This window comes from Coffea eugenioides, chromosome 5, assembly GCF_003713205.1.
Source record: "Coffea eugenioides isolate CCC68of chromosome 5, Ceug_1.0, whole genome shotgun sequence".
NCBI classification, from domain to species: domain Eukaryota; kingdom Viridiplantae; phylum Streptophyta; class Magnoliopsida; order Gentianales; family Rubiaceae; genus Coffea; species Coffea eugenioides.
In genome coordinates, this window is record NC_040039.1 from 36,338,566 (window position 1) to 36,359,374 (window position 20,809).

The 20,809-nt window shown below is 33.9% G+C and overlaps 2 protein-coding genes and 1 non-coding gene across 3 annotated transcripts; all 3 read right to left on the bottom strand.

Annotated features, from left to right (window-relative positions):
• Nucleotides 1–14,663: 14,663 nt before the first annotated feature.
• LOC113772702 lies at nucleotides 14,664–14,763 on the bottom strand. The gene has a single exon (XR_003468661.1). It is a non-coding gene; the product is annotated as a small nucleolar RNA SNORD90 (small nucleolar RNA).
• Nucleotides 14,764–16,503: 1,740 nt separating this feature from the next.
• Nucleotides 16,504–18,953, bottom strand: LOC113771498 (probable sucrose-phosphate synthase 3). Its single transcript, XM_027316076.1, has 4 exons — nucleotides 18,669–18,953; nucleotides 18,100–18,231; nucleotides 17,875–18,021; nucleotides 16,504–16,611 (listed from the first exon to the last, which is right to left on the bottom strand). The coding sequence occupies exons 1-4, from the start codon at nucleotides 18,951–18,953 to the stop codon at nucleotides 16,504–16,506; spliced, it is 672 nt and encodes a 223-aa protein (XP_027171877.1).
• Nucleotides 18,954–19,037: 84 nt separating this feature from the next.
• Nucleotides 19,038–20,109, bottom strand: LOC113771499. The gene has a single exon (XM_027316077.1). The coding sequence runs from the start codon at nucleotides 20,085–20,087 to the stop codon at nucleotides 19,038–19,040; it is 1,050 nt and encodes a 349-aa protein (XP_027171878.1). The 5' UTR covers nucleotides 20,088–20,109.
• Between the last annotated feature and the right edge of the window lie 700 nt (nucleotides 20,110–20,809).

Sequence of the window (20,809 nt, forward strand, 5' to 3'; positions counted from 1 at the left end):
TTGGTAGCTTGTGCATGAAGCTTGAACTGATACGGGCCATAACAAAGACCTTCAAGTAGCAGTCATTCTTTTGTAGTCTTGGGTTTACTTTTCATGATTCGCACGAATTAAGTTGTCATAATCGGAGACAATGGCCGCTCCTGTTTCTACAATTGTGTGTGGGCTTTTCTCGTCAAGGATGAACTAAATCCCTCTTTCTAGTCAAGAGACAACAGAGGCTTTGGTTAGTCTAAAAATTGTGAAATTGATTTAATTTTATCTTTTCCTTTTATTTAATGGTATTCGCATATTCTTAGCTTGCAGCGCTTATGGTTGTTTAATTAATTGATTATTTTGGATCCGGATAGTGAATTGATTTAGTAACCTATTGTCAATTAGGGCATTAAATCCGTAATTGTTTAATTGCTCTGAAACGGTGACAACTGGTATGATTGAGTTTGTGTCAGGGGAATACGTGAGCTAATCTAAAATAACTTTGGTAGTGCGTTATTTGGTTAGAATAGGGCTCCTCTAACACGTAAGGCGATTGGGGAATTAAATCTTACGGGCGTACTTAAGATTATTTCTCAATTAGAGTAGTGATTAACGAACGTATCTTAATCACCGACACAGTAAGGAGGGGTTGACTGTCATCGCTTGTTTGGTAGTTATAACCTATTTATTAGTAAATAATTGGAATTGCCTTTATATCGATGATCAATTAGGTGAACCATTGCTGAAGTTATTTCTTGGCTAGATCGTTAGTTATCATTAATCTGATTTTAGTGAATTTTCATTTAATTTTTAGTTAGCCATTTGTTTTTACTCAAATTTTAATTGTCCTCTTGTGTACGAAAACACCCCCCTTGTTAATTTGAATTTCAAAAGAAGCAATTACTCACAATCCCTATGGATTCGATCCTGCTTATCACTGTTTACAGAAATTAACTTTTGCTTAAGCAGGTTTTTATTATTGCACAGGCTCGACAACCTGTCAGATAGACAACATTGACAACATTGTTTTTCAATATACTTAGTAAATAACATTTTCCAGTAATTTGATTTTAATTTATAAAATGATGCTATTTGTAGCAACTAGCAAGGATGAAGTACTCGTTAAATTGGGTGACTGAAACCAAAGCAAAATTTTCAGTTGTTGTTGTTGAAAGATTAAATAATGAAAATGGAGGTATGAAGTCTGAATGTATATGTTGTGCAGGGGGCAGAATGTGAGACCTAAAATGCAGGGAGTGAGGATCCCATCACCCATGACCATAGAGTTCCAACGATGGGAAGAAACACAAGTATGATATTTGCTACTTTACTTCGCTCGAGTGTTTCTTTAACCTTTTGAGCCCTTCTCAATTGGTTGGAGGGTACATCCAGTTTGTAGTTTGAGACTTCTTTGCCTCTGCTTGTCGGTTTGGAATAAGGCTCACCTTTGCATGTCTACAAATTAAGGAGTAGAGCGCAAACGTCCCGCCTGCACATAGATGCGCACCGCCATTTACAGATTTGTAAATGATTATTGACTGGATTGATCAGTCTTTGTGAAACAAGAGGCATTGCAGGGTTTTTTTTTTAATACCCCTCTTTAAACCTTACAATTTCTTAATTATATGCAACACTTTTCAAAAGATCATAAAAAGCCACGAAAGCACAATGATTTCTAAAAGTAATGACACAATGTCAAGAAATAAACGGATGATACATATGTTGTTTATGGTCAAAATCACATACGAATAGTTTGACTGAAACAAAAATTAATATGCAGACAAGCTTAACACTATATAAAACATTATTTTGCATTTTGGGATTTCATACTTTTATATTTCAATATTTGAAGACTTAAAATCGCCACAATGTAATTTGCAGAATTTCGAGCCCTCAAACACAAGAAGTGGAGTGAACATTTGGATGAACAGGATGATTAACAATGCCATATATGAAATCCAGAAGTGAAAATGTTTCCTTGGCTGCCCCAATGAAGGCTTGATGCAAAAGTTTCCCACAGAATCTTGTGTGCCATTTGGCTTGTAAAGTTAATGCTCAAGAACCAAATCAATGACCTCAACAATTGTGTTTCAGGGATTGTAATTGGTGTATTAGTACTAGATACTCACTGCCAAATAATGGGAATAGGTTTTTGACCAAAAAAAATAATGGGAATGGGTGCCCGCCCGGGAGAGAGTAATGGGGTGGGAGATGGGATGGAGCAGGGGTGGGGGCACTTTTCTTCCACCATTTTATGTTAGGGAGAAACATCTCGAGAAAATCTACCAAAAAACCTAATATATAAGTTAAGAATCCAACTTTGAACCAAAAATTTAACTTCTTAGGTTTTGATCTCTTGCTTACATATTAACCGCTCTTTCTTCATCTCTCGAACTAACGTGGGACATAATCCTTTACTCATGAACCTAACAAATCTCCTCCTTCATGAGTAACCCTTCACATTAAATCCAAGTTTACAAACTCTTTTCTGAGCCCAATTTTAATATTCAATGCAAACTCACCTTAACACATAAAGTCACCTTTTCTTCCAATCATGGATCCACTCTTCTTCAACATTCAAACTGAATTTTGGACCCTTACCAACCCTTGGCTCCTTGATCTAATATCTATTTAACCTCTTGCCAAACCCATGCCGCTTTTGATCCAACATCAACCAAATTCCTTGACACTTTGGTCCACCAACAAGAAGAAAATTTCCATCGGTCCAACTCCAAGAAAAATTCACTTACCCATGAGTAGTCCAGTCTCATAGCCAGAAACTCTGATACCACTTGTTAGGGAGAAACACCTCTAGAGATCCCACCAAAGAGTCCAATATGTAAATCAGGAATCCAAATCTAGCCTAAAAACTTAAGCTATTAGGTGTCGGGATCTTAGTTATATATTAACCGCTCTTTTTTTATTTTTCGAACCAATATGGGATATCATCCTTTATTCATAAACTTTACACTTTAAATGGGGTAGAGGTCGGGATAGAATACTCTCGTCTTGTCTCCCACTTAAATTAATTAATTTAAATAAATAAATTATATATATAATCTAAAAATAGGAGTCATAAACATAGAATATTGATTAGTTGTATTAGTTCTTTTATTTCACCTATATCAAGAAACTAAGAAACCTAAGTTACCAGATCTTTACCCTCTTCCTCTCTCTCTTTTTTGTTTTTTTTTTTCCACAGCTTTCTCTTCTTCTCCTTCTCTCTCTTCTTTCTTTTACTTCATTAAGATGTAATAGTAAATTATCTTTCTTAATCTAATGGACTTATTTTTGACCAAATAAATCTTATTAATTTCAAAAATAAAGTCCATTTCTCAATATAGTGTTAGATGATTTAAAACCATTTTATTTTTGGCATTTACAAACTTAGTCTTATGAAAAAGTATCACATTTTTTAATTATATGACGATGTTTGGTTAGACTCAATTGATTATGAATCATTTAATATAAGTGATCTTATTCACTAATAAAAGACTAAGTCGGCCTTTTATTTGGAATGGCTTAAAAAATTATTAAAATTTATATACTGTGATATATGTGGACAAGTAATAATTCATGTCAGAGATGATTATTTCTTATACCTTACTATTATTACTAATAACTACTCAAAAATGGATATGTGTGCTTTTTAATTATAAGTCCAATGTATTTGGGAAGTTAAGGGATTTGAGTGTAAAGTAGAGAAATAACAAAGTGAAGTCTTAGGACCCCTAGATATGATCAAAGTGAACAATACTTGATCCAAGGTGATGTATTGGAACACCAAGATTTGATCAAGGTGAATAGTTAGTCTAAGGGTTTCAAAATTATCTAAAGGAGAATAAGATTCTCAAGTAAAATTCCTCCTGGTACCTCAATTCAAATTGAGTAAACTAGATAAGGAATTATATCTTATGTGATAAGATGTACCATGCAAATTTACCAAAACAGTTTTGGGGTTTGTCCTAAATATATTGCCTCTTATACACCAAATCTTGTTCCACAATATATATTTATTCAAAATCTTACCATATGAGATATGATGTATTAAATAATCTAAATCTTTGTGAAAGTTTGGGTTACCCTACTTATGAAGTAGGTATATTCAGATAAGTTAGAGTTAAGATCCAATTAACACCTTTTGTAGAGAGTTCTTAAGAAATAAAAGAAAAAGCAAAATTGGCCAAAAAGGAAGAAGAGCAAATTGACTCTCTCTTAGTCATTGGTTTGATTTCTTCTAGTTCCAATGGTAGAGTTTTCTCATCTTCTCAAGGAATACTACTGTCTTTCAAAGAGTAAAAATATTTTTCTCTAAAACTACATGTTCTAGATAAATGATTTATTCTAAATAAAGTAGTGAGAGTAAGATATAATTTAAACCTTAGAAGAGTTTCAAGTGCCACGAAAGGATATTGAACAAATGCAATGAATTGGAGTTTACATTTCATGATGATGAGGCGTAGGGAAAACTCCTGGAACAAGGGTTTCCTAGCTCTAAAAGGGTATATCTTTCTCCTCAGAAATAGTAGAACTAGTTCACGTGCGTTGCACGTGATTATAATATCCTTAAAATATATTATTCCTTCGATACTAAAAAGTTTTTGTGAAATTTTGATCATCAATATCGTAATATAGTATTTTTTATGTTATTTATTTTCTTTAGCCAGTTACTTTTAAAAATTTTATTAAATGGAAAGAGGTAGAAAGCATTCCAATGTGGTTAACATGTTCCTTGGATTGAAATTTGGAATCATGAACCAAACATTTTTTTATTTATAGATTGAACTCTAGCATATCAAATATTGATAATATCATGTTTTACTAAAATTATTGTATATTCATGATTTTATTACGTATAAGCCACAATCGTTACAATTTTTTATCAACAAAGAATATAATTAAACATACATGTAATTTGAATTATTTGTATTCTTTTTATTGCTATTTTCTCAATAATGGAGTATAAATAATCCACCATGTAATTTTTTTCTGACTTGTGCATTCTAACAATCGAAATTTCATAGATAGGGATAGTTGTGTTTTTTTCTGACGAAGACTATAGCTGCGCTCTAAATTTTAATCTAATCCCTCGTTAACTGCAAGTGCACGGTTCATGAATCGTAGTATATAAGTAAATTAGGACCAATCCCACAGGGAAATCAACTATGAATTACTAAGGCTTTTGGCTCCCTCTATTATCTAAACTTACCAACAATTTTAACTAGACTAATCAGCTAAATGCTAAAGTAGTACAATGCAAGTTAATAACTCAAAGTAACTCAACTAAAAACCAATGTCCTAGGGTATAGAATCCACCAAAAGTGCCTAAACATGAATAAATTAGCTAACTATCACTCATACTCTTGTCTTGCTAAGGATGCATTTCACTCAAACCCTCGGAATTTGCTTTTGCTAATGAACTGAACTTAGTCTACACAAGTATTTCCCTACTTTCATAGTGAAATCTCAGGCATAAACCAGATTCTAGCACAAGAAATGTAATAAACATCCACCTAAGTGCACCACTACTTTCGTGTCTCCACTCCTTAGGTTCCATTAATTCATTTTCCATTATTGTCAACTATTTTCATAGACTAACAACAACTAAAATGGCTTGTAAATGATGGTCAAGCATTCACAAGTATTAAAGTATGAATAAATGAACTAGCAAGTACAAGATATAGTAACACTCACTTCATTCCTCCATATTTAACCCACAAATAGATTCATCTATCCTTAGAACAAGAAGATTTAGTTAGACATGGTGGATTTAACAACAAAGCTCATATCTTCAATGTAATAAAGCATTAGTAAGACAAATAAAGAGAGGAAAGATGAAGAATTGCTCATTCAAATGAAGAAACATGATCTTTAAACTCCATTATCTTCATTTCCATCAAAAATCCTTTAGTACATCAAGAGTTCTTCAAGTTCTTCAATAGAAAGAAAAACTAGATCTACCACTATATCTAAGTTAAGCTAGAGACAAGAAAAAAAAGTGTTCTTCACTAACTTCCTTCTCTCCATCAATAATGTGCTTTTCTTTCCTTTTAACTTGTCTCCTCACTTCATGTTCCAAAAATGCCCTCCATTGGAATCTCCACCATTTCTTCAAGTGTACTAAGTGCCCTTTTCAACTACCAGCCAATAATTGTTGTGAAACAAGAGTCAAAAAGTAAGTGTGAAATGTACACTAGTTGTTCTTCAAATTGCAGAGGAAAGAGAAAAATCAGAGGCCTAGGATCCGAGGTCTTCCAAACAGATCCGAGCTCGGATCATCTTTTCCATTATTTCACTTTTCTTGCAGAAGAACATCCGAGACCTAATTCCTTATGGATCCGAGCTCGAATCCTCTGCTGTCGGATCAGCTTCTCTAGAATCACAGATGAGGGATCGGATGTGTGGCCATTGGGAATGGATCCGAGCTCGGATCCTCTCCCCTGCTTGTAGCTTCCATCTTTTTGTCCTTTTTCGCGCAACTCCCTATCTTGCTTTATATACACGTTAGTCTCCAGAAGTTGCCTTGCAATTTGCTTCAACTAGAGAGAGTGTTCCACGCACTTCATTACCTAAAATACCATAGATTTCTGCATTAATCCACTCATTCGCATATTTAGTTTACTAAGTAACACTTGAAGAAATTTAACACTAAAAAGGGCTTAAACATGGCTATCATCCCCTAAAAACACGACAAAACTTGCACTTTTTTTCAAATGAAATCAAGGTAAAATAATCACTTATCCATTTCCATTGTCCTTTTTGTTTCATATAATTTAGCACAATCCAATGCGAAGCAAAAGTGACAAGTCTACTTTTTCATATGAGCACAATATTTTGGTTGAAGTATTAGTGTTTTTTATTATCATGGAATTGAAATGAGAATTGTGGCTAATTAACAATTTTAATATCAATTTTTAGTATATTATAGTGTTTTATTTTTTCAATTGCAAGCTTTTAATGCATAACTGCTACCATTATTGTCAATTATTGGAATGCACTAAATCTGTCTAATTACAATTGTCGCCATAAATGCATTTTACTTAATTTCAAAGCTTTTCATTTCATAACTACCATTATTCACTAAATATTGCAATACAATAAATATATGTAATCATTAGAACAAAGGGTATTTTGGGCATCACCAAAATTAATTTAGATATCATTCTTCATTTGCAGTTTACTCTTATTATATCTCTTATTTTATCATTGGAGATGGCTTCTGCATGGCTTGATGGATGAAGTTGGTATGCTCAAACCAATATAAATGAAGCAATACTATATTGTTGTCAATAACAATGTGTGTCTTCTCCTGGATATCAATGATTTGGATGTTAATTTTGGTATTATTTGAATTTTATTTCCCACTTTTTAATTCATTTGCTATTCACTTTATGTAATTTTATGAAGAGTTTTCAGTTTTTGTTTTTAGTTTTTCTTGTTTTGAGTGGTTGCTATTAATGATAGTAATGATTTTTATTATGCTATTTCATTTTTTTTCAGTGTGATACTACTATTTTAGTCATAAAAGTGTCATAACTTTTTGTATATTGAAATTCCATGTGGTGCAAGATGAAAAATTCTTCTCTTTTTGAATTGGATGTGCACAACTTATATAATGCATTTGAGAAATGTTTCTCAAATCATTACATTTTTTATAATCTTTCTAAATTAATATGGTATGATGCAATATATTGACATTAGTAATCAACCATTATTTTCTTCTAACCCACCCACAATTAAGATTATATGAAACTTTAACCACAAATTAAGAAGGGCACAATTGAAATACCAAAAACTAATATCACAATAGTGCTTACACTTGCACTCCAAAATATCAAGACTAATGGTACTTTTTATATAGTAGTGATAAATTTCTTATGGAGAATCATGATATTTGATCATGGAGTTCCTAATGACCTATGAATAGTTTTACAACTTATAAAGATGGTTAAGAACCATAAATCTAAAATGGATTCCATATTTGACAAAAGGAATTAACCTTAGTCAATAAATCTAAGGGTATAAAACTCTATTAGGTGCAAAAGAGTCTTTAGAGTAAAGACCAATATGGAAGGAAGTTGTTACCTATAAAGCTTGATTGGTAGGGATGTTACCATTAAAGTTAAGCATTTATTTTTAAAGAAACTTTCTAACTAATCAATAATTTTAAATTTATTTAGTTTACTTGCTTTAGCTACATGCTATGAGCTGTTAAATAGATGCTAAAACCATATTTCTTTAATAGAAACAACATATGGTTGTGTAAGTGATGTAACTTAAAGGTTTCTACATCTTATGTGCCAATTTACAACCCTAGAACGAGATAGAAAATTAATGTTTCATCAATGCCCAAAAAAAAAAGAAAAATTGATTCATTCTAGGAGAATTAAAATGTCTTCCAACAATATACTTGTGTATGAAAGATGGATTTTCCAAATGAAATAGAGGAATCAGCTAAAGAGAGAAAATTGACTTCCTTATTACGTTGCGATGAGTGTGCCATTGATTAGCGTAGAAGGGTGGAAATCTGTGACATCTCAAGGCGATTAATTGAGCTTACTATCATAAATTCGAATCACTGCGCTAGATTGTAATCAAGGAATTGTTATATTCAAGAGCGCAAGCTCTTTTTTTTTTTTTTTTTTTTGCTTCTCTTCATTCGCGTCTTGTATACTTCAGCCTTACAGGCAAAAGAAATAATGAACGTATGGGTACGGACATTTTATTGGCAATGCCCGTTATATGCACATAGCATATGCAAAACCTTTAAAATTCTTTCTTGTTCAATATTATTTTTTAAATTTTAAATAGATTAAACAGTTTTTATTATAAGTGATAGTTTTACAATATTTAGTTTGCCAAGAGAGGATAGAACAATACACCATTAGAAGGAAATTTTCAAATTTAAAGGGGGAAGGCCGGAATTTTAACAGTTAGGATCCTCTATGCCACTACTCGGTGCCAAATTCAGTACCCATCCCACTTATCACGTGAAGGTGGAAGAAATTTAAATAAACAACATATGACAAATTAAATAAATAGGACACTTGGCATAAATATAGAAGTGGCACTGAATTGCCACAGGAAAAGTGGCACTGAGGATCCCGTGTAGAATTTTAAGGCATAGCTAAAAATTTTAGAAACTTTCTAGCCTAATTAATAAATGGCACACTCTCAGGGTGAAGACATTAATAAATGGCACACTAGAGGATATGGCATTAATTTTCTCAATAATAGAGATATTGGTATCTCCATCCCTTCGCTAAGAAAGTTGGAGTTCCTTGGAAAATCATGGTTTAGACAAAGCATTTTTATTGATATCCCGATTCCTTTTTTTTTTCTTTCAAAAATTAAAGAAATTTGTGATCCAACCTCTTGCCGGCCTAATTGGAGGTCAAACTTTAGCAAGTATGAATTTCTTGTTAGCTGATTTGCGTGTTATTTCAGATTGCAAGTCCACATCTGAAGTGTGGTCAAGCTTAATTAGTGAAGTGAAACATGTTTAGTATCTCAAATTATTTAGGACCACGCTAGTAAATTTATCCTTCGCAGTAGAAATTAGTCATTACAACTAGTTGCACTTTCCTGCGCGACGGGCGTGGTCATCATTTATTTTTTAAGATTATTTGAGAATTTCAAATGATCTTAAAAATATCACGGATTTCTCCTTCATCACTTCTTCCTCCTCATTAATAGTAACATATATAAGTACCATGCCCTTGTCCTGAAAATTTTAACTTCTATAAAGTATTTGTGATCCATATATTTTAGTGCTTCCATCCAAAATTGGGTCAAATGACCTAATGTCGCTGTCATATCTAATCCACTGGTTGAAAAAAAAAACTAATTTTACTGTGATCAACCTTGAAAAGAGAGGCTCATTCTCTATCTTGTAAAATAAAGAATTTTGTTTAAGATCTTCTTTTTTTATATATATTATTTTAAATAATGGATTTGGATAATTGAATTAAACTATGATATTACTATTTTAATTATCTTAAAGGCCCTCAAATTTTATTGTATATAACGTGAAAGACATAACTATCTATGTTATATTGTTAGAAATCAAGTAGGTATATGCAGTGAAAATCAATATTTTTAATTCCTTTAAATAGGTAAAAAAATTTTGCCATTGTTCAATTGAAAATGAGAATTTCATTAGAATGCTCACATTCAATTTTCTTTATAAGGACAGCAAATTGACGGGAAGGTTGTAGGCTCAAAAGAACGAGCTAGCAGCCATGTTAGGCCTACAAGGTCGACAAGTTGAAGTTTTGTTTCAGAATCGCAGGGGCTAGTTAATTATTGTAAAATTTATTAAAATATTGATTAAAATTATACTCATAATTGATTCATAACAAATTTAATTTTTTGTGATGAAGGACCAAATCCAAGATTATACGAAGATGGAATGTGAGAAGAGAACATTTTCTGCTCATGGTATCCCACATTCTGTGCGAGTGTGTCCAACATGCCACCTAGTAGTTCTTAACAAGATTGGAGGTGCAAAGTGAAAGTGGTCCAAAACCCCAAAATCAAGCAAGAGTAGTGTTATAAAAATTTGGGGCTATATATAATTGAAAGAGTTCCTTATTTATAAGAGAGTTCCTTATGTGGTTTTTCTGGGACAACTTTTTTATTTTAGTTCTTTGCCTATGTTTTGAATTTCATCAAGTGAGAAAAGATCTTCCAAACTCTTTTTCATAAAAGAAAGTGCCGCAAAAGCAAATGATTATGAAACATGAATAGAAGTTATTCTTTAAAAGGCTATTTCATAATCTGTCCAGAACAAGTAATATTGGGCTCACTTTCTATTCTATATCTTTAGGGACCAAATGCAAGAACTCTTCTTACGCTAATTAAAAGTTTAAAAAGCACAATTGTATCTACAGGATAAATGAATTTTGAATTTGAACATTATTTCCTTCTTATCACGCTTATTGCACAAAATTTGCTCTCCATCTTTATTGACCATTAAAATGGTCCATTTCACTGCCATTACTCGAGCCTTCAACATAAGGATGGATAAATTCGTTTCTGGCAGAGATTTCGTCTCGTCTATAAGAGATGAAGGGGGCATCATTCTCTCTGAAAGGCAGCAATTTATAATACCCAATACTGATTGGTTGATTTTAAAGCCATAAACTCAAAGCGATGCTAGATTGTAATAAGGAAGGGGCAAATTCAAAAGCCAAACTTTTGCAGTTTTGTGATTTGCATCTTCTAATCTACACCTAGTACGAAATTGAAAATATTTAGCTCAATGGCGGGCAATATAAAAGGGATGATTTATTTTTTTTTTAAAAAGGCAGATTGGGATATTTCTCCCTCTTTAACTTTCTTAGTCTATACTAGGAAAATGCACGTGTACAATTTTTTTTAATTTTAATGTCTTGAACTTATGATATAGATAAATCAATAATGGATGTTATTGTAAGTAAGAAAATATAAAAATCATGCAATAAATGGTGATAAATCATTCAACCCCTTCACTAACAGCTCAAGAAGACCACCCAACAAGGGAACAATGTCTTGATAGAAAAAAGGTTATTTCGTGGAAATACCAGAATTAGAAGGGTTAAAAACAAAAAAGCCCCCTGTGATAAACCTAATACACAGAAAAGCCCCCCATAGTTTCAAAATATACAACACGACCCCTCATGCTTTGAACTAAATTGTAAAGGTGACGGAATCCGTTAAACTTAACGGAAATGACATATTGGAACCTAAAAAAAAATTTTTATACCTAATTTTTATCAAATATACCTATTCTACCCCTTAACCCTCAATTCTCTCTACTTAGAAAATAAAATAAATGATTTTTTGAGCTATTTTTTTGTTGAATTATATCAGGGTATTTTGGTCATTTTGACCATTTCCGTTAAGTTTAACGGATTCCGTCACCTTTACAATTTAGTTCAAAGCATGAGGGGTCGTGTTGTATATTTTGAAACCATGGGGGGCTTTTCTGTGTATTAGGTTTATCACAGGGGGCTTTTTTGTTTTTTACCCGAATTAGAAGAATAAAATAATTTTTTAGTATGATATGATTAGTGTTTGTAAGACATGATTGTGTTTGTGTTAGTGTTAGTATTAGTATTTAAATAGAAGATCATTGAATAAAGTTTAAATTGTAGCCAAATTGTAAACATCAATATGTAGGCAAATTGTCTTAACGGCATATTAGTCAAATCAAAAAGTAAGGGCATATTAGGCAAATAAAAAAAGTAAGAAATACCCATCGACAAATCAGTCAACATACTTTTATATATAGTATAGATAAATGTTGACATTTTATTAGTAATGCACATTATATACACGTAACATATTCAAAGCCTTTAAGTTCTTTCTTATTCAAGTTGTATATTTCTAATTCCTAAATAGATTAAACAAATTTCATTACAAGTAATAGTTACAATATTTAGTTTGCCAAGAGGGAAGAGGACAATATACCATTAGAAGGGAAATTTCAAATTTAAGAGAAAAAATTGTAAGCCTGAAAGTTTAGGAAATTTGCTAACATAATCCATAATTTCCAAAAGCTGACAAGGGCAATGGCGCACTCTCAGGGTGAAGGTCAGACCTTTGAGTTTTGATATTGCCTATGTTAGAATAGTGTAACACTGACTTTGTCTTGATCATTTATGATGAAGCGTGAATTGTTGAATTCATTTTGCTGGCTCAAGAATTTACATGCATGGAATAGTGAAGTATTTGGCAAGACATTCAGACATTTACTAAGCATAGGTATGCTTGTCAGATATGAGAAAATGGACAAATTACCAAAGTCCAATTTTACTGCAGAGCGTGGGAATTGTAAGCGCTTGGATCATGCTTGTTTCTTGAGCTAGATTTGTTCGTGAAATTCACTGGATTTTCTAGCCATTGGGCATTAAATGGGAAGAGTAAAAATGCAGCTGCATGTTGAATCGTTACTAGTATAAATAAGGGGTTCATTTGTCATTCTTGGCATCCTATCATCTGATGAAAATAAGAAGAGCTCAATCAAAGTTGAAACTCTTTGAGTGTTCTAGTACTTAAAGTGCAATTCATGAGTGTTTAAGTAGATATTTCAAGTGAAAGGTTTTGACAAAATTAGAGTCGATATTCTTAAAACTGAATCTCAATTTAGTAGTTTCTGGTGTACGTTTATTTTATGAGTATTATTATTCTATACACTTTGAGTATAACAAAATTGTTTGTTTGTCTCTATTATCATTGAATTTAATCCATTAATTTAGTATTAGAGTCTATCACAATCCAACAGCCTATTTATCACTAGAGGATATGAGAATAAATGGCATTAATTTTCTCAATGATGATGACATTGGTATCTCCATATTCCTTCACTGAGAAAGTTGGAGATCCTTGGAAACTCGTGTCTAAATCGGTATCCAGATTCCCTTTTTTTTTTTGGACCAAAGAAATTTGTGATCCAACCTCTTGCCAGGCTAATTGGAGCTCAAACCTAAGTTTGAATTTCTCGTTGGCTGATTTATGTGTTATCTCAGATTCCAAGTCCACATATAAAGTTGTGGTAAAGCTTAATTGTAAGTGCAAAGATGTCAAGCATCTAAAATTAGTGCCATGTGGTGTAAAATTTATCGTTTCGAGAACCGAAATTAATCATTAGTATAAGTTTGCACCATTTTGTTTTTTTTTTTTTTTTTCCCATGCAAGGCATGGGTTTTTTAGTGCATTTACAAACCACAACTCTAAGCTTTGAAATGCGCGAAGATAGACAGGCTCTGGTTCAAAATCGCTGAGTTTTGGATTTAACAACTTGATTGATTCCAATTCTGTGAAAAGTGGAAACCTAAATGCGGCCCTTACACGAGATGATTACGATCATGGTTCTTGAACGTTTGATTCCCAGTTCCAGTTTCAGTCAATTTTTTTCCGATTATGGCTTCAGATTTTCTTTTGATTAACTGTTTCAGTTCTTTTAATTATGCTTAAAGCACTTGTTATCATAAATTGATTTTAAGAAATATGATAATAAATGTAGAATTATTAGTTATCAGTAATGCAAGGAAAAAAGAAAAAATGATTGCAATTTTTATTGTAAAAATTACTCATTGTTGATTAGATAAATTGGTCTTGAATTTAAATTAGTTATGAGTATTAAACTTACTAACGGGGATGGGACAAATAGATTGTTAGTAGGATTGAGACTGTTGGTGGCTAGGTGTATATTAAATATTGAATTTAAAATGGCAAATAGGTTTAGGTAGTAGGTATTTTTTTTAAACGTTTCATACTGATCTTAAACCGCCAATTCAAGTTCCAATTCAAAATTTTTGTGAACCTGAACCTAAATCTTTAGTCACGATTATAGTTTTGATTTCAGTCTCTAAAATTCGGTTCTGATTTTGGTTCAACAAACTACTGATTTAAATTTGAATCGTGGCCACCCCTAAATAGCAACGGAAGAGAAGGCGCATGTTTGTCCAAGCGACAGTGCTCTCACTACAAGAAAATTGTTCATCAGTGACAACACAAAGTCATCACAGAACATACAAATATCGTCACAAATACCTTTTATTGATGACTTTTTGATCGTCACAAAGTCGTCACTAAATCCCCGTCGGTAAAAGTAAACAGTGACGACCTAAATGTCGTCACTAAAAGTTTTTCATACGTGCGATTTAGTAAGCATTTTTGACAAAGATCAAAGTCGTCAATAAAACAACTTCCAGATTGTCGTCAACTAATGACAACTATTAGTGACGACCTAAAATGTCGTCACTAAATAGTTGTCATTAGTGACGACAATCTGGAAGTGTTTTATTGACGACTTGATCTTTTGTCAAAAATGCTCTACTTAAGATCGTCACTAAAAAGCACCGAAAGCCATTGTATATAACTATTTTACTGACAACAATTGTCGTCACAAATGTAACTTAGATTTAGTGACAGTCTCTGTTGTGACAAGGAGTTTTTATTTTCTAATTTGTGACAACTTTTTTTTGTCATTAGATAATTTCTCAATAGCTTAATAATCATAATTTGGCCTGTAATCATTGCTAAATCATTGATTTTAAACAAACCATACAAATAAACATGAACGATTGATAACCAAAAGTATTTGCATTAGATTACATGGTAATAATATAGCATTCTCAAATGCCAAATTCAAGTGTACATTACCCAACTAATGCCTACAAAAATAACATTTGTCCAAAATATCACTTGTACATAAGGTACATTTACAAAAGCAATCACAGTTTAAGAAATTGAAGAACTTTTAAATGAACCACTCCATGAGCAAAAGGCAATTTTGTCTTCAATATTCTTCAACCATAACCATAGTTATCTTCCGAAAGCTAGTATGAATAGCATTTATCTGTCATAAAAGGGTAAAAGAAGTAGGTAAGGGGAGGAGTACAATAATAAAGAACAAGTAATGAGACTTAGATTATTAAGACAAAAATTACAATTCATTAAGAACCTCATATAATTTGGGCCCACATATTACAACACCAGCAAGAAGTTAGAAATCACAGTCCAATCTATACAAATACAACACTGCATAAGCTCAACTAAAGAGCTCTCTAAAACAGTTTTTTTTTATTTTCTTTCTTCTTTAAATAGCTCAACTTATTGAACAATTAAATTGGACTCCCACAGTAATTGTTGTTTAATCTTTAGATGAATTCGGTGTAGTTGAAGTCCACAGAGAATGGACTCCACAGGTTGGATTGCCATTTTTCTTCAAAATATTTTTAGGTTTCCGTAAATACATTTTCTAATCACTCTTTTATCTCATATACATCATATCACTACGGTATTTTTTTTTTTTTTTACAAAAACTCCAGAAAATAGCAATCGAAACAGGCATCATACTTCGATATTTTCCTTTGACAAAAAGGAAAACATCATGAAGTCCTGTAACATCATTTGAAGTCAAGTTGTTTCATTCTAGTTAAAAGCAATGGACCAACACATCTACAAAGGTGGAGATATGGATGCTGTTAATTTCCAGTTGTCATCCACACACATAGTTCCAGATAGAGATTCTTTTGCTCAGGCAATTGATAGTGAATATTTTCCTAGGCCTTAGTAGTTAAATGATATACCCTACGCCCAGACCAGAACAACATTCTTGTGGCTTTGTTCTAATATCAGATATTTTGATCTGGATGTGTGTTAGTCCAACCTTTCACATAATTACACAAGAAATGAGGCATTAATGTGAACCAGTATTTTGTCAGTCTGAAAACCATTTTTAAGACTAGGCGACCTTGGAAGCCAAGCAATTGGTTAAAATTTCCCACTACTGATTCTAGTTTTCAAACAGGATCCAAACTAGTTTTCTATGTACAATAACTACATGCTTGTTCAGCTATTCTCAGCTTACCCCAAGGGTGCTTTTATTCTGAATTCGCACTTTCTCAGCTCAAGTTAAAACAGATGTCAAAACCAACAATGAATACCGAAAAACTTGCCTTAATTAACCAAATCAGAAAACTTGCGCAAGAAACCCACTGTAGCTTGGTGATGCTATGCTACTGGTCTTAAGTGTAGAATTTAGAAGCCTAATTTGATTCTCTGTCTCAATTTCGTTTCCAAATCCTCCGTTGATGGAATCTTCCCACCATTCCTCAAAGTTCTGGACCACCAGACCTTTAATTCATCCTGTTAGGTGAGCACGTAGAAAACAATTGGTCTCAACACAGAGATAGATTCAAGAAATCTACCATTAACAACTAAACAGAAAATTCAAATGGAAATGAAAACCCAAATAGTACCAAGCATCAGATACCAAATACAAAAGCATTAAATATTTACACCACCACAGCCGAGCATTTAATACCTCCAACACTCACAGAAATGGAAGTTTTAGAATCTTTCACTGGTTCCCCTGCTTGCTCCACCGTTAATACACATGCCAAGGACAAGAAAGGGAAAGTGGTAAAGTACATAAGATAAATAAGTACCATCAGTGCTTATAAGCAATAAATGGTTTCCAAAAGTAGCATCCTGAAACAGATTTCCCAAAATGCAGTTTCACATATGGCTTACCTGTAATACAAGCAACGTAGTAGCCAGTTCCACCTAATCCTGTTTCCCATTTACCAAGTCGCAAGCACAGGAAAAGACCTTCCAAATGTAACAGTGAGACATCGGAGTTTATCCATCTGAAGCAGAAGCTACTTCTAAGAGTTCAGCATTTAAAAAGGTGCTCAGTACAGATATATAAATAGCATTGGAATTAAATTTTATTAAGAAAGACTGAACCTATGCAGGGATCCCAAATACTTTAGAATGACAGAGGGTAACACAGACAGGAGACGAACAACTTATCATAACATTGGAATGCAATAATAAGATTTCCTCCTTAAGTAGCAATGTTTATCATATCATCATCCAAAACCAAATAATTCACTGAACTTAGTTGTCAAAAAGGCACCATATCATTCACCGCTTTCTAAAATACATCAACAAGGTGTAAGAAATAGACAACAGGCAAATACCAGTGTAGTTAAGAGCACTGTAATTCTCCAATAGGACCATCTCTCCATGAAAATCAACTATCTGTCTGCCTACATTCATCAGATTACCATTCGAACCATCATATTACCTTTTATCTGGGGAATTTAACAAAAATGGAGTCAACATCTGTCTCCCACTCAGGGCCAGTTCTTCCTTATCTAATTCTCTGCTTTAGTTCCTCACATACTGACCAATCTACTCCCATTATACTTATAGAGCCATATAAGATCAATCTTTTTTGCACGGCAAAAAAAGAGCATGCAGTCAAAACTCATATGCTCTATTTTTGTACAATCAAACCTCGTAACATATACAAATTTTGACCATGAAGATTGTAAGTGTTCAGTAATGCACAGAATACATAGATTCAAAGTCTAACATAGATAGAAAGGAGTATATACTTACCCAAACATCACAATAATTGGGAATTCCATAGCAGGGACCAATAGCATCAGCATAATGAGCTGCAAGTGTGGTAATATTTTTCTTTGGATCTGGTCTTGACAATGCTAGAATCATTGGCTTGTGGGGATTTGTGAGAAACCGCATTACCTGTCAAAACAGTTACTAAGATGTAAGGTAAACATTCCCAGGTAAGAGCAAAATCAGTTATGAAAACCACCTACTCACTTCTGACCATATTGGAGGGAGTGCTTTAGGTGAAGCACCATCACCATTGGTTAGTGCTACAAGTTCACCATCGACTTCGGCTGTGTCTTCTTGTGCTATGACATTGCTGAAGTCCATCCCAGGAGGGATAACCTGAAAAATGTAGCTAAAACTAGCAGATATTAGAACCTTCATAAATGTATATACACTTGAGCAGATGTCTAGACTTTCTCATGATGCTCTCCTGGCTGCAGAATTCAAGAACCTAAGTGAAAATCATAGTCTCATTGACAACAGCCATCTGCCATACTAGTGCTTAATAGGAAATAACAAAGGCAGATCATACATGTCTAATGAAATCTTCTAAGTTCCTCAAAAGAGGCATGCTATCAATTAAAAACCATTACTGCACTGGAGTAATGAGCCTTGTCTTAGTAGCTTACCATTCCAGGGAATTACTTTAGTTGAACAAAAAAACAAAGAAGCAATAACTATCTAAATTGCTTTGCTTATTTTAAGAACCAACACTAATGCACAAGTTTCAGCTAAAGCAATAGCACATCAATTTAATTTCTCAACAGTATGCTTACCGCCATCCTTGGCATGTAGCGACCATGGCAATTGACCCCTCTTCTTGCACGGGCCCTCAAAACTTTCTCAAGCTTTACATCAAATCCATCATATAGTCCCCACTGTTCATCAATCTCCTGCTTGGTGCTTGTAATAACAAGTTCTGCAGCATCAAGTGAAAGTTCTTCTGCTTCTACCCTACGCATAATTTTGTATGTAGAATTAATGTCCTCTTTTGATTGCCTTCCTTGTTTCAGAAGTTGTTCTAGCTTGTTTCTACCGAGTGAGTGCCCTGTCAGAACCATATGCAGTCAAAACTCATATGCTCTATTTTTGTACAATCAAACCTCGTAACAAATACAAATTTTGACCATGAAGATTGTAAGTGTTCAGTAATGCACAGAATACATAGATTCAAAGTCTAACATAGATAGAAAGGAGTATATACTTACCCAAACATCACAATAATTGGGAATTCCATAGCAGGGACCAATAGCATCAGCATAATGAGCTGCAAGACAATTCCTCAATGCCGGCTGTAATAACTCCCATGGCAGCGGAATTCTCACCCCCTGTGACCTCAACTCGTCATCCCTCCCCTCACTTCGCAAATGCTGAATTTCTTCCACAACATCCTCAATCTCATTGTGACCCCTCGAGTCACCCGAAAGCCCATGGCTATTTTCAGTAAAATTATCAGGTTTTTGGGTAGTAAAATCATCGAAATCAGATTTACAAGGGCAATCCTGACTTGCCCAATCTGCCGAAAATTTGCAAAAATCAAGCTTTGACCAACTGGGCATTTGCGAGATCTGCTTATAATAACAATCAAGGGCAATGCCTACAATGGAAGCTCGTTTAGTAGACTTCACCGCCATCTGGGGTTCGAGAGGAGGCGATAGAACGCCGACTAGAGGCCGAGACGAGGGGTTATTGTTAATGGGGTTCGATTTATTCGAAGGGGGATTTCGAGAGGAGTGATAAAGAGAAGGTTGAGAGAGATCACGAATTGAAATGAGCACGGGTATACCCGAATGAGCCTTGACTTCAGATGAGTAGAGGACAAGAAGGACAGCTTCGAAGCCGGCGAGATTAGGGGTGGGGGAGATAGCGGATGTGGTGGAGGAGGAGTGGATGCGGGATAGATAGAAGGAGGAGAGGAGAGGGATATAGCAGAGGACAACGAGGCGGAGTTCGGAGTCAGCGGAGAGGAAGGTGTCGTATAGCCACAGGCAAAGAGAGTCGTCGTCGGAGCCGGATGAAGGGGAGCAGAGGGAAGATGAGATGGAAGAATAGGCGGCGGAAGAGAGGAGGAGGGAGCGGGCAGGGCGGTCGGAGTCGGCAAGGAACGAGAGAACTGAGGAGGTTTCGGGGAGAAGAGTGGAGAGGAGATGGATTCGAGTGCGGGCTTTTGATATGGACTCCCACCAGGAGTGCATCGAGTCGGAGTTATTTGCTCCGGCAGCGATGCGGTGGGGAGCAGGACCACCATTTTGGTGGTTGAAGGAAGTGGAGTTAGATGGGTTAATCTCGGTGGAAGAGGTGGATGAAGAAGGGGATCCACTCCTACCACTATAGCTAATTAAAACCTTCACCTTCGTCCCAAACTCAATCTCTCAAACCCGTTTCCACCACCAACTCCGCTGAAAACCTTTATCTTGCACAATAAAAAAATGAAGTAATGGTATTCACAACTAAAATAATTCTAGTGGAGATGATTTCGCCCATAACTCAAACAATATCCAAAAAACTTGGGCACAAATTTTCATATCAAATTAACTGATAATCATTCTAAGTTAAGTAGTCACAAGTTTATTTACACTAATGAATTATTTATTTATTCAATTATTTTTATTCTAATGAAGTTATTACATATACAAGAAAATTAAATTAACAAGGAGGCTCGTAAGTATATAACAGTTAAAAATCATTAGAGAACACATAATGATTACAAAAACACAATGCTTTTTTTTTATTTTTAATTTGGTTTGAAGCATAGATTTTATTGCTATAGTATTATTCTTTATTTTTTAGTACAAAAACACAAATTTTCATCAATATAGGTGGCAAAATTTGTTAATTACATATAAGTGAAAATATACTTTTATAATTTGTAAATATTTTAGCCCTGCAATTTTTTATAATTGCAGCACTAAAGTAC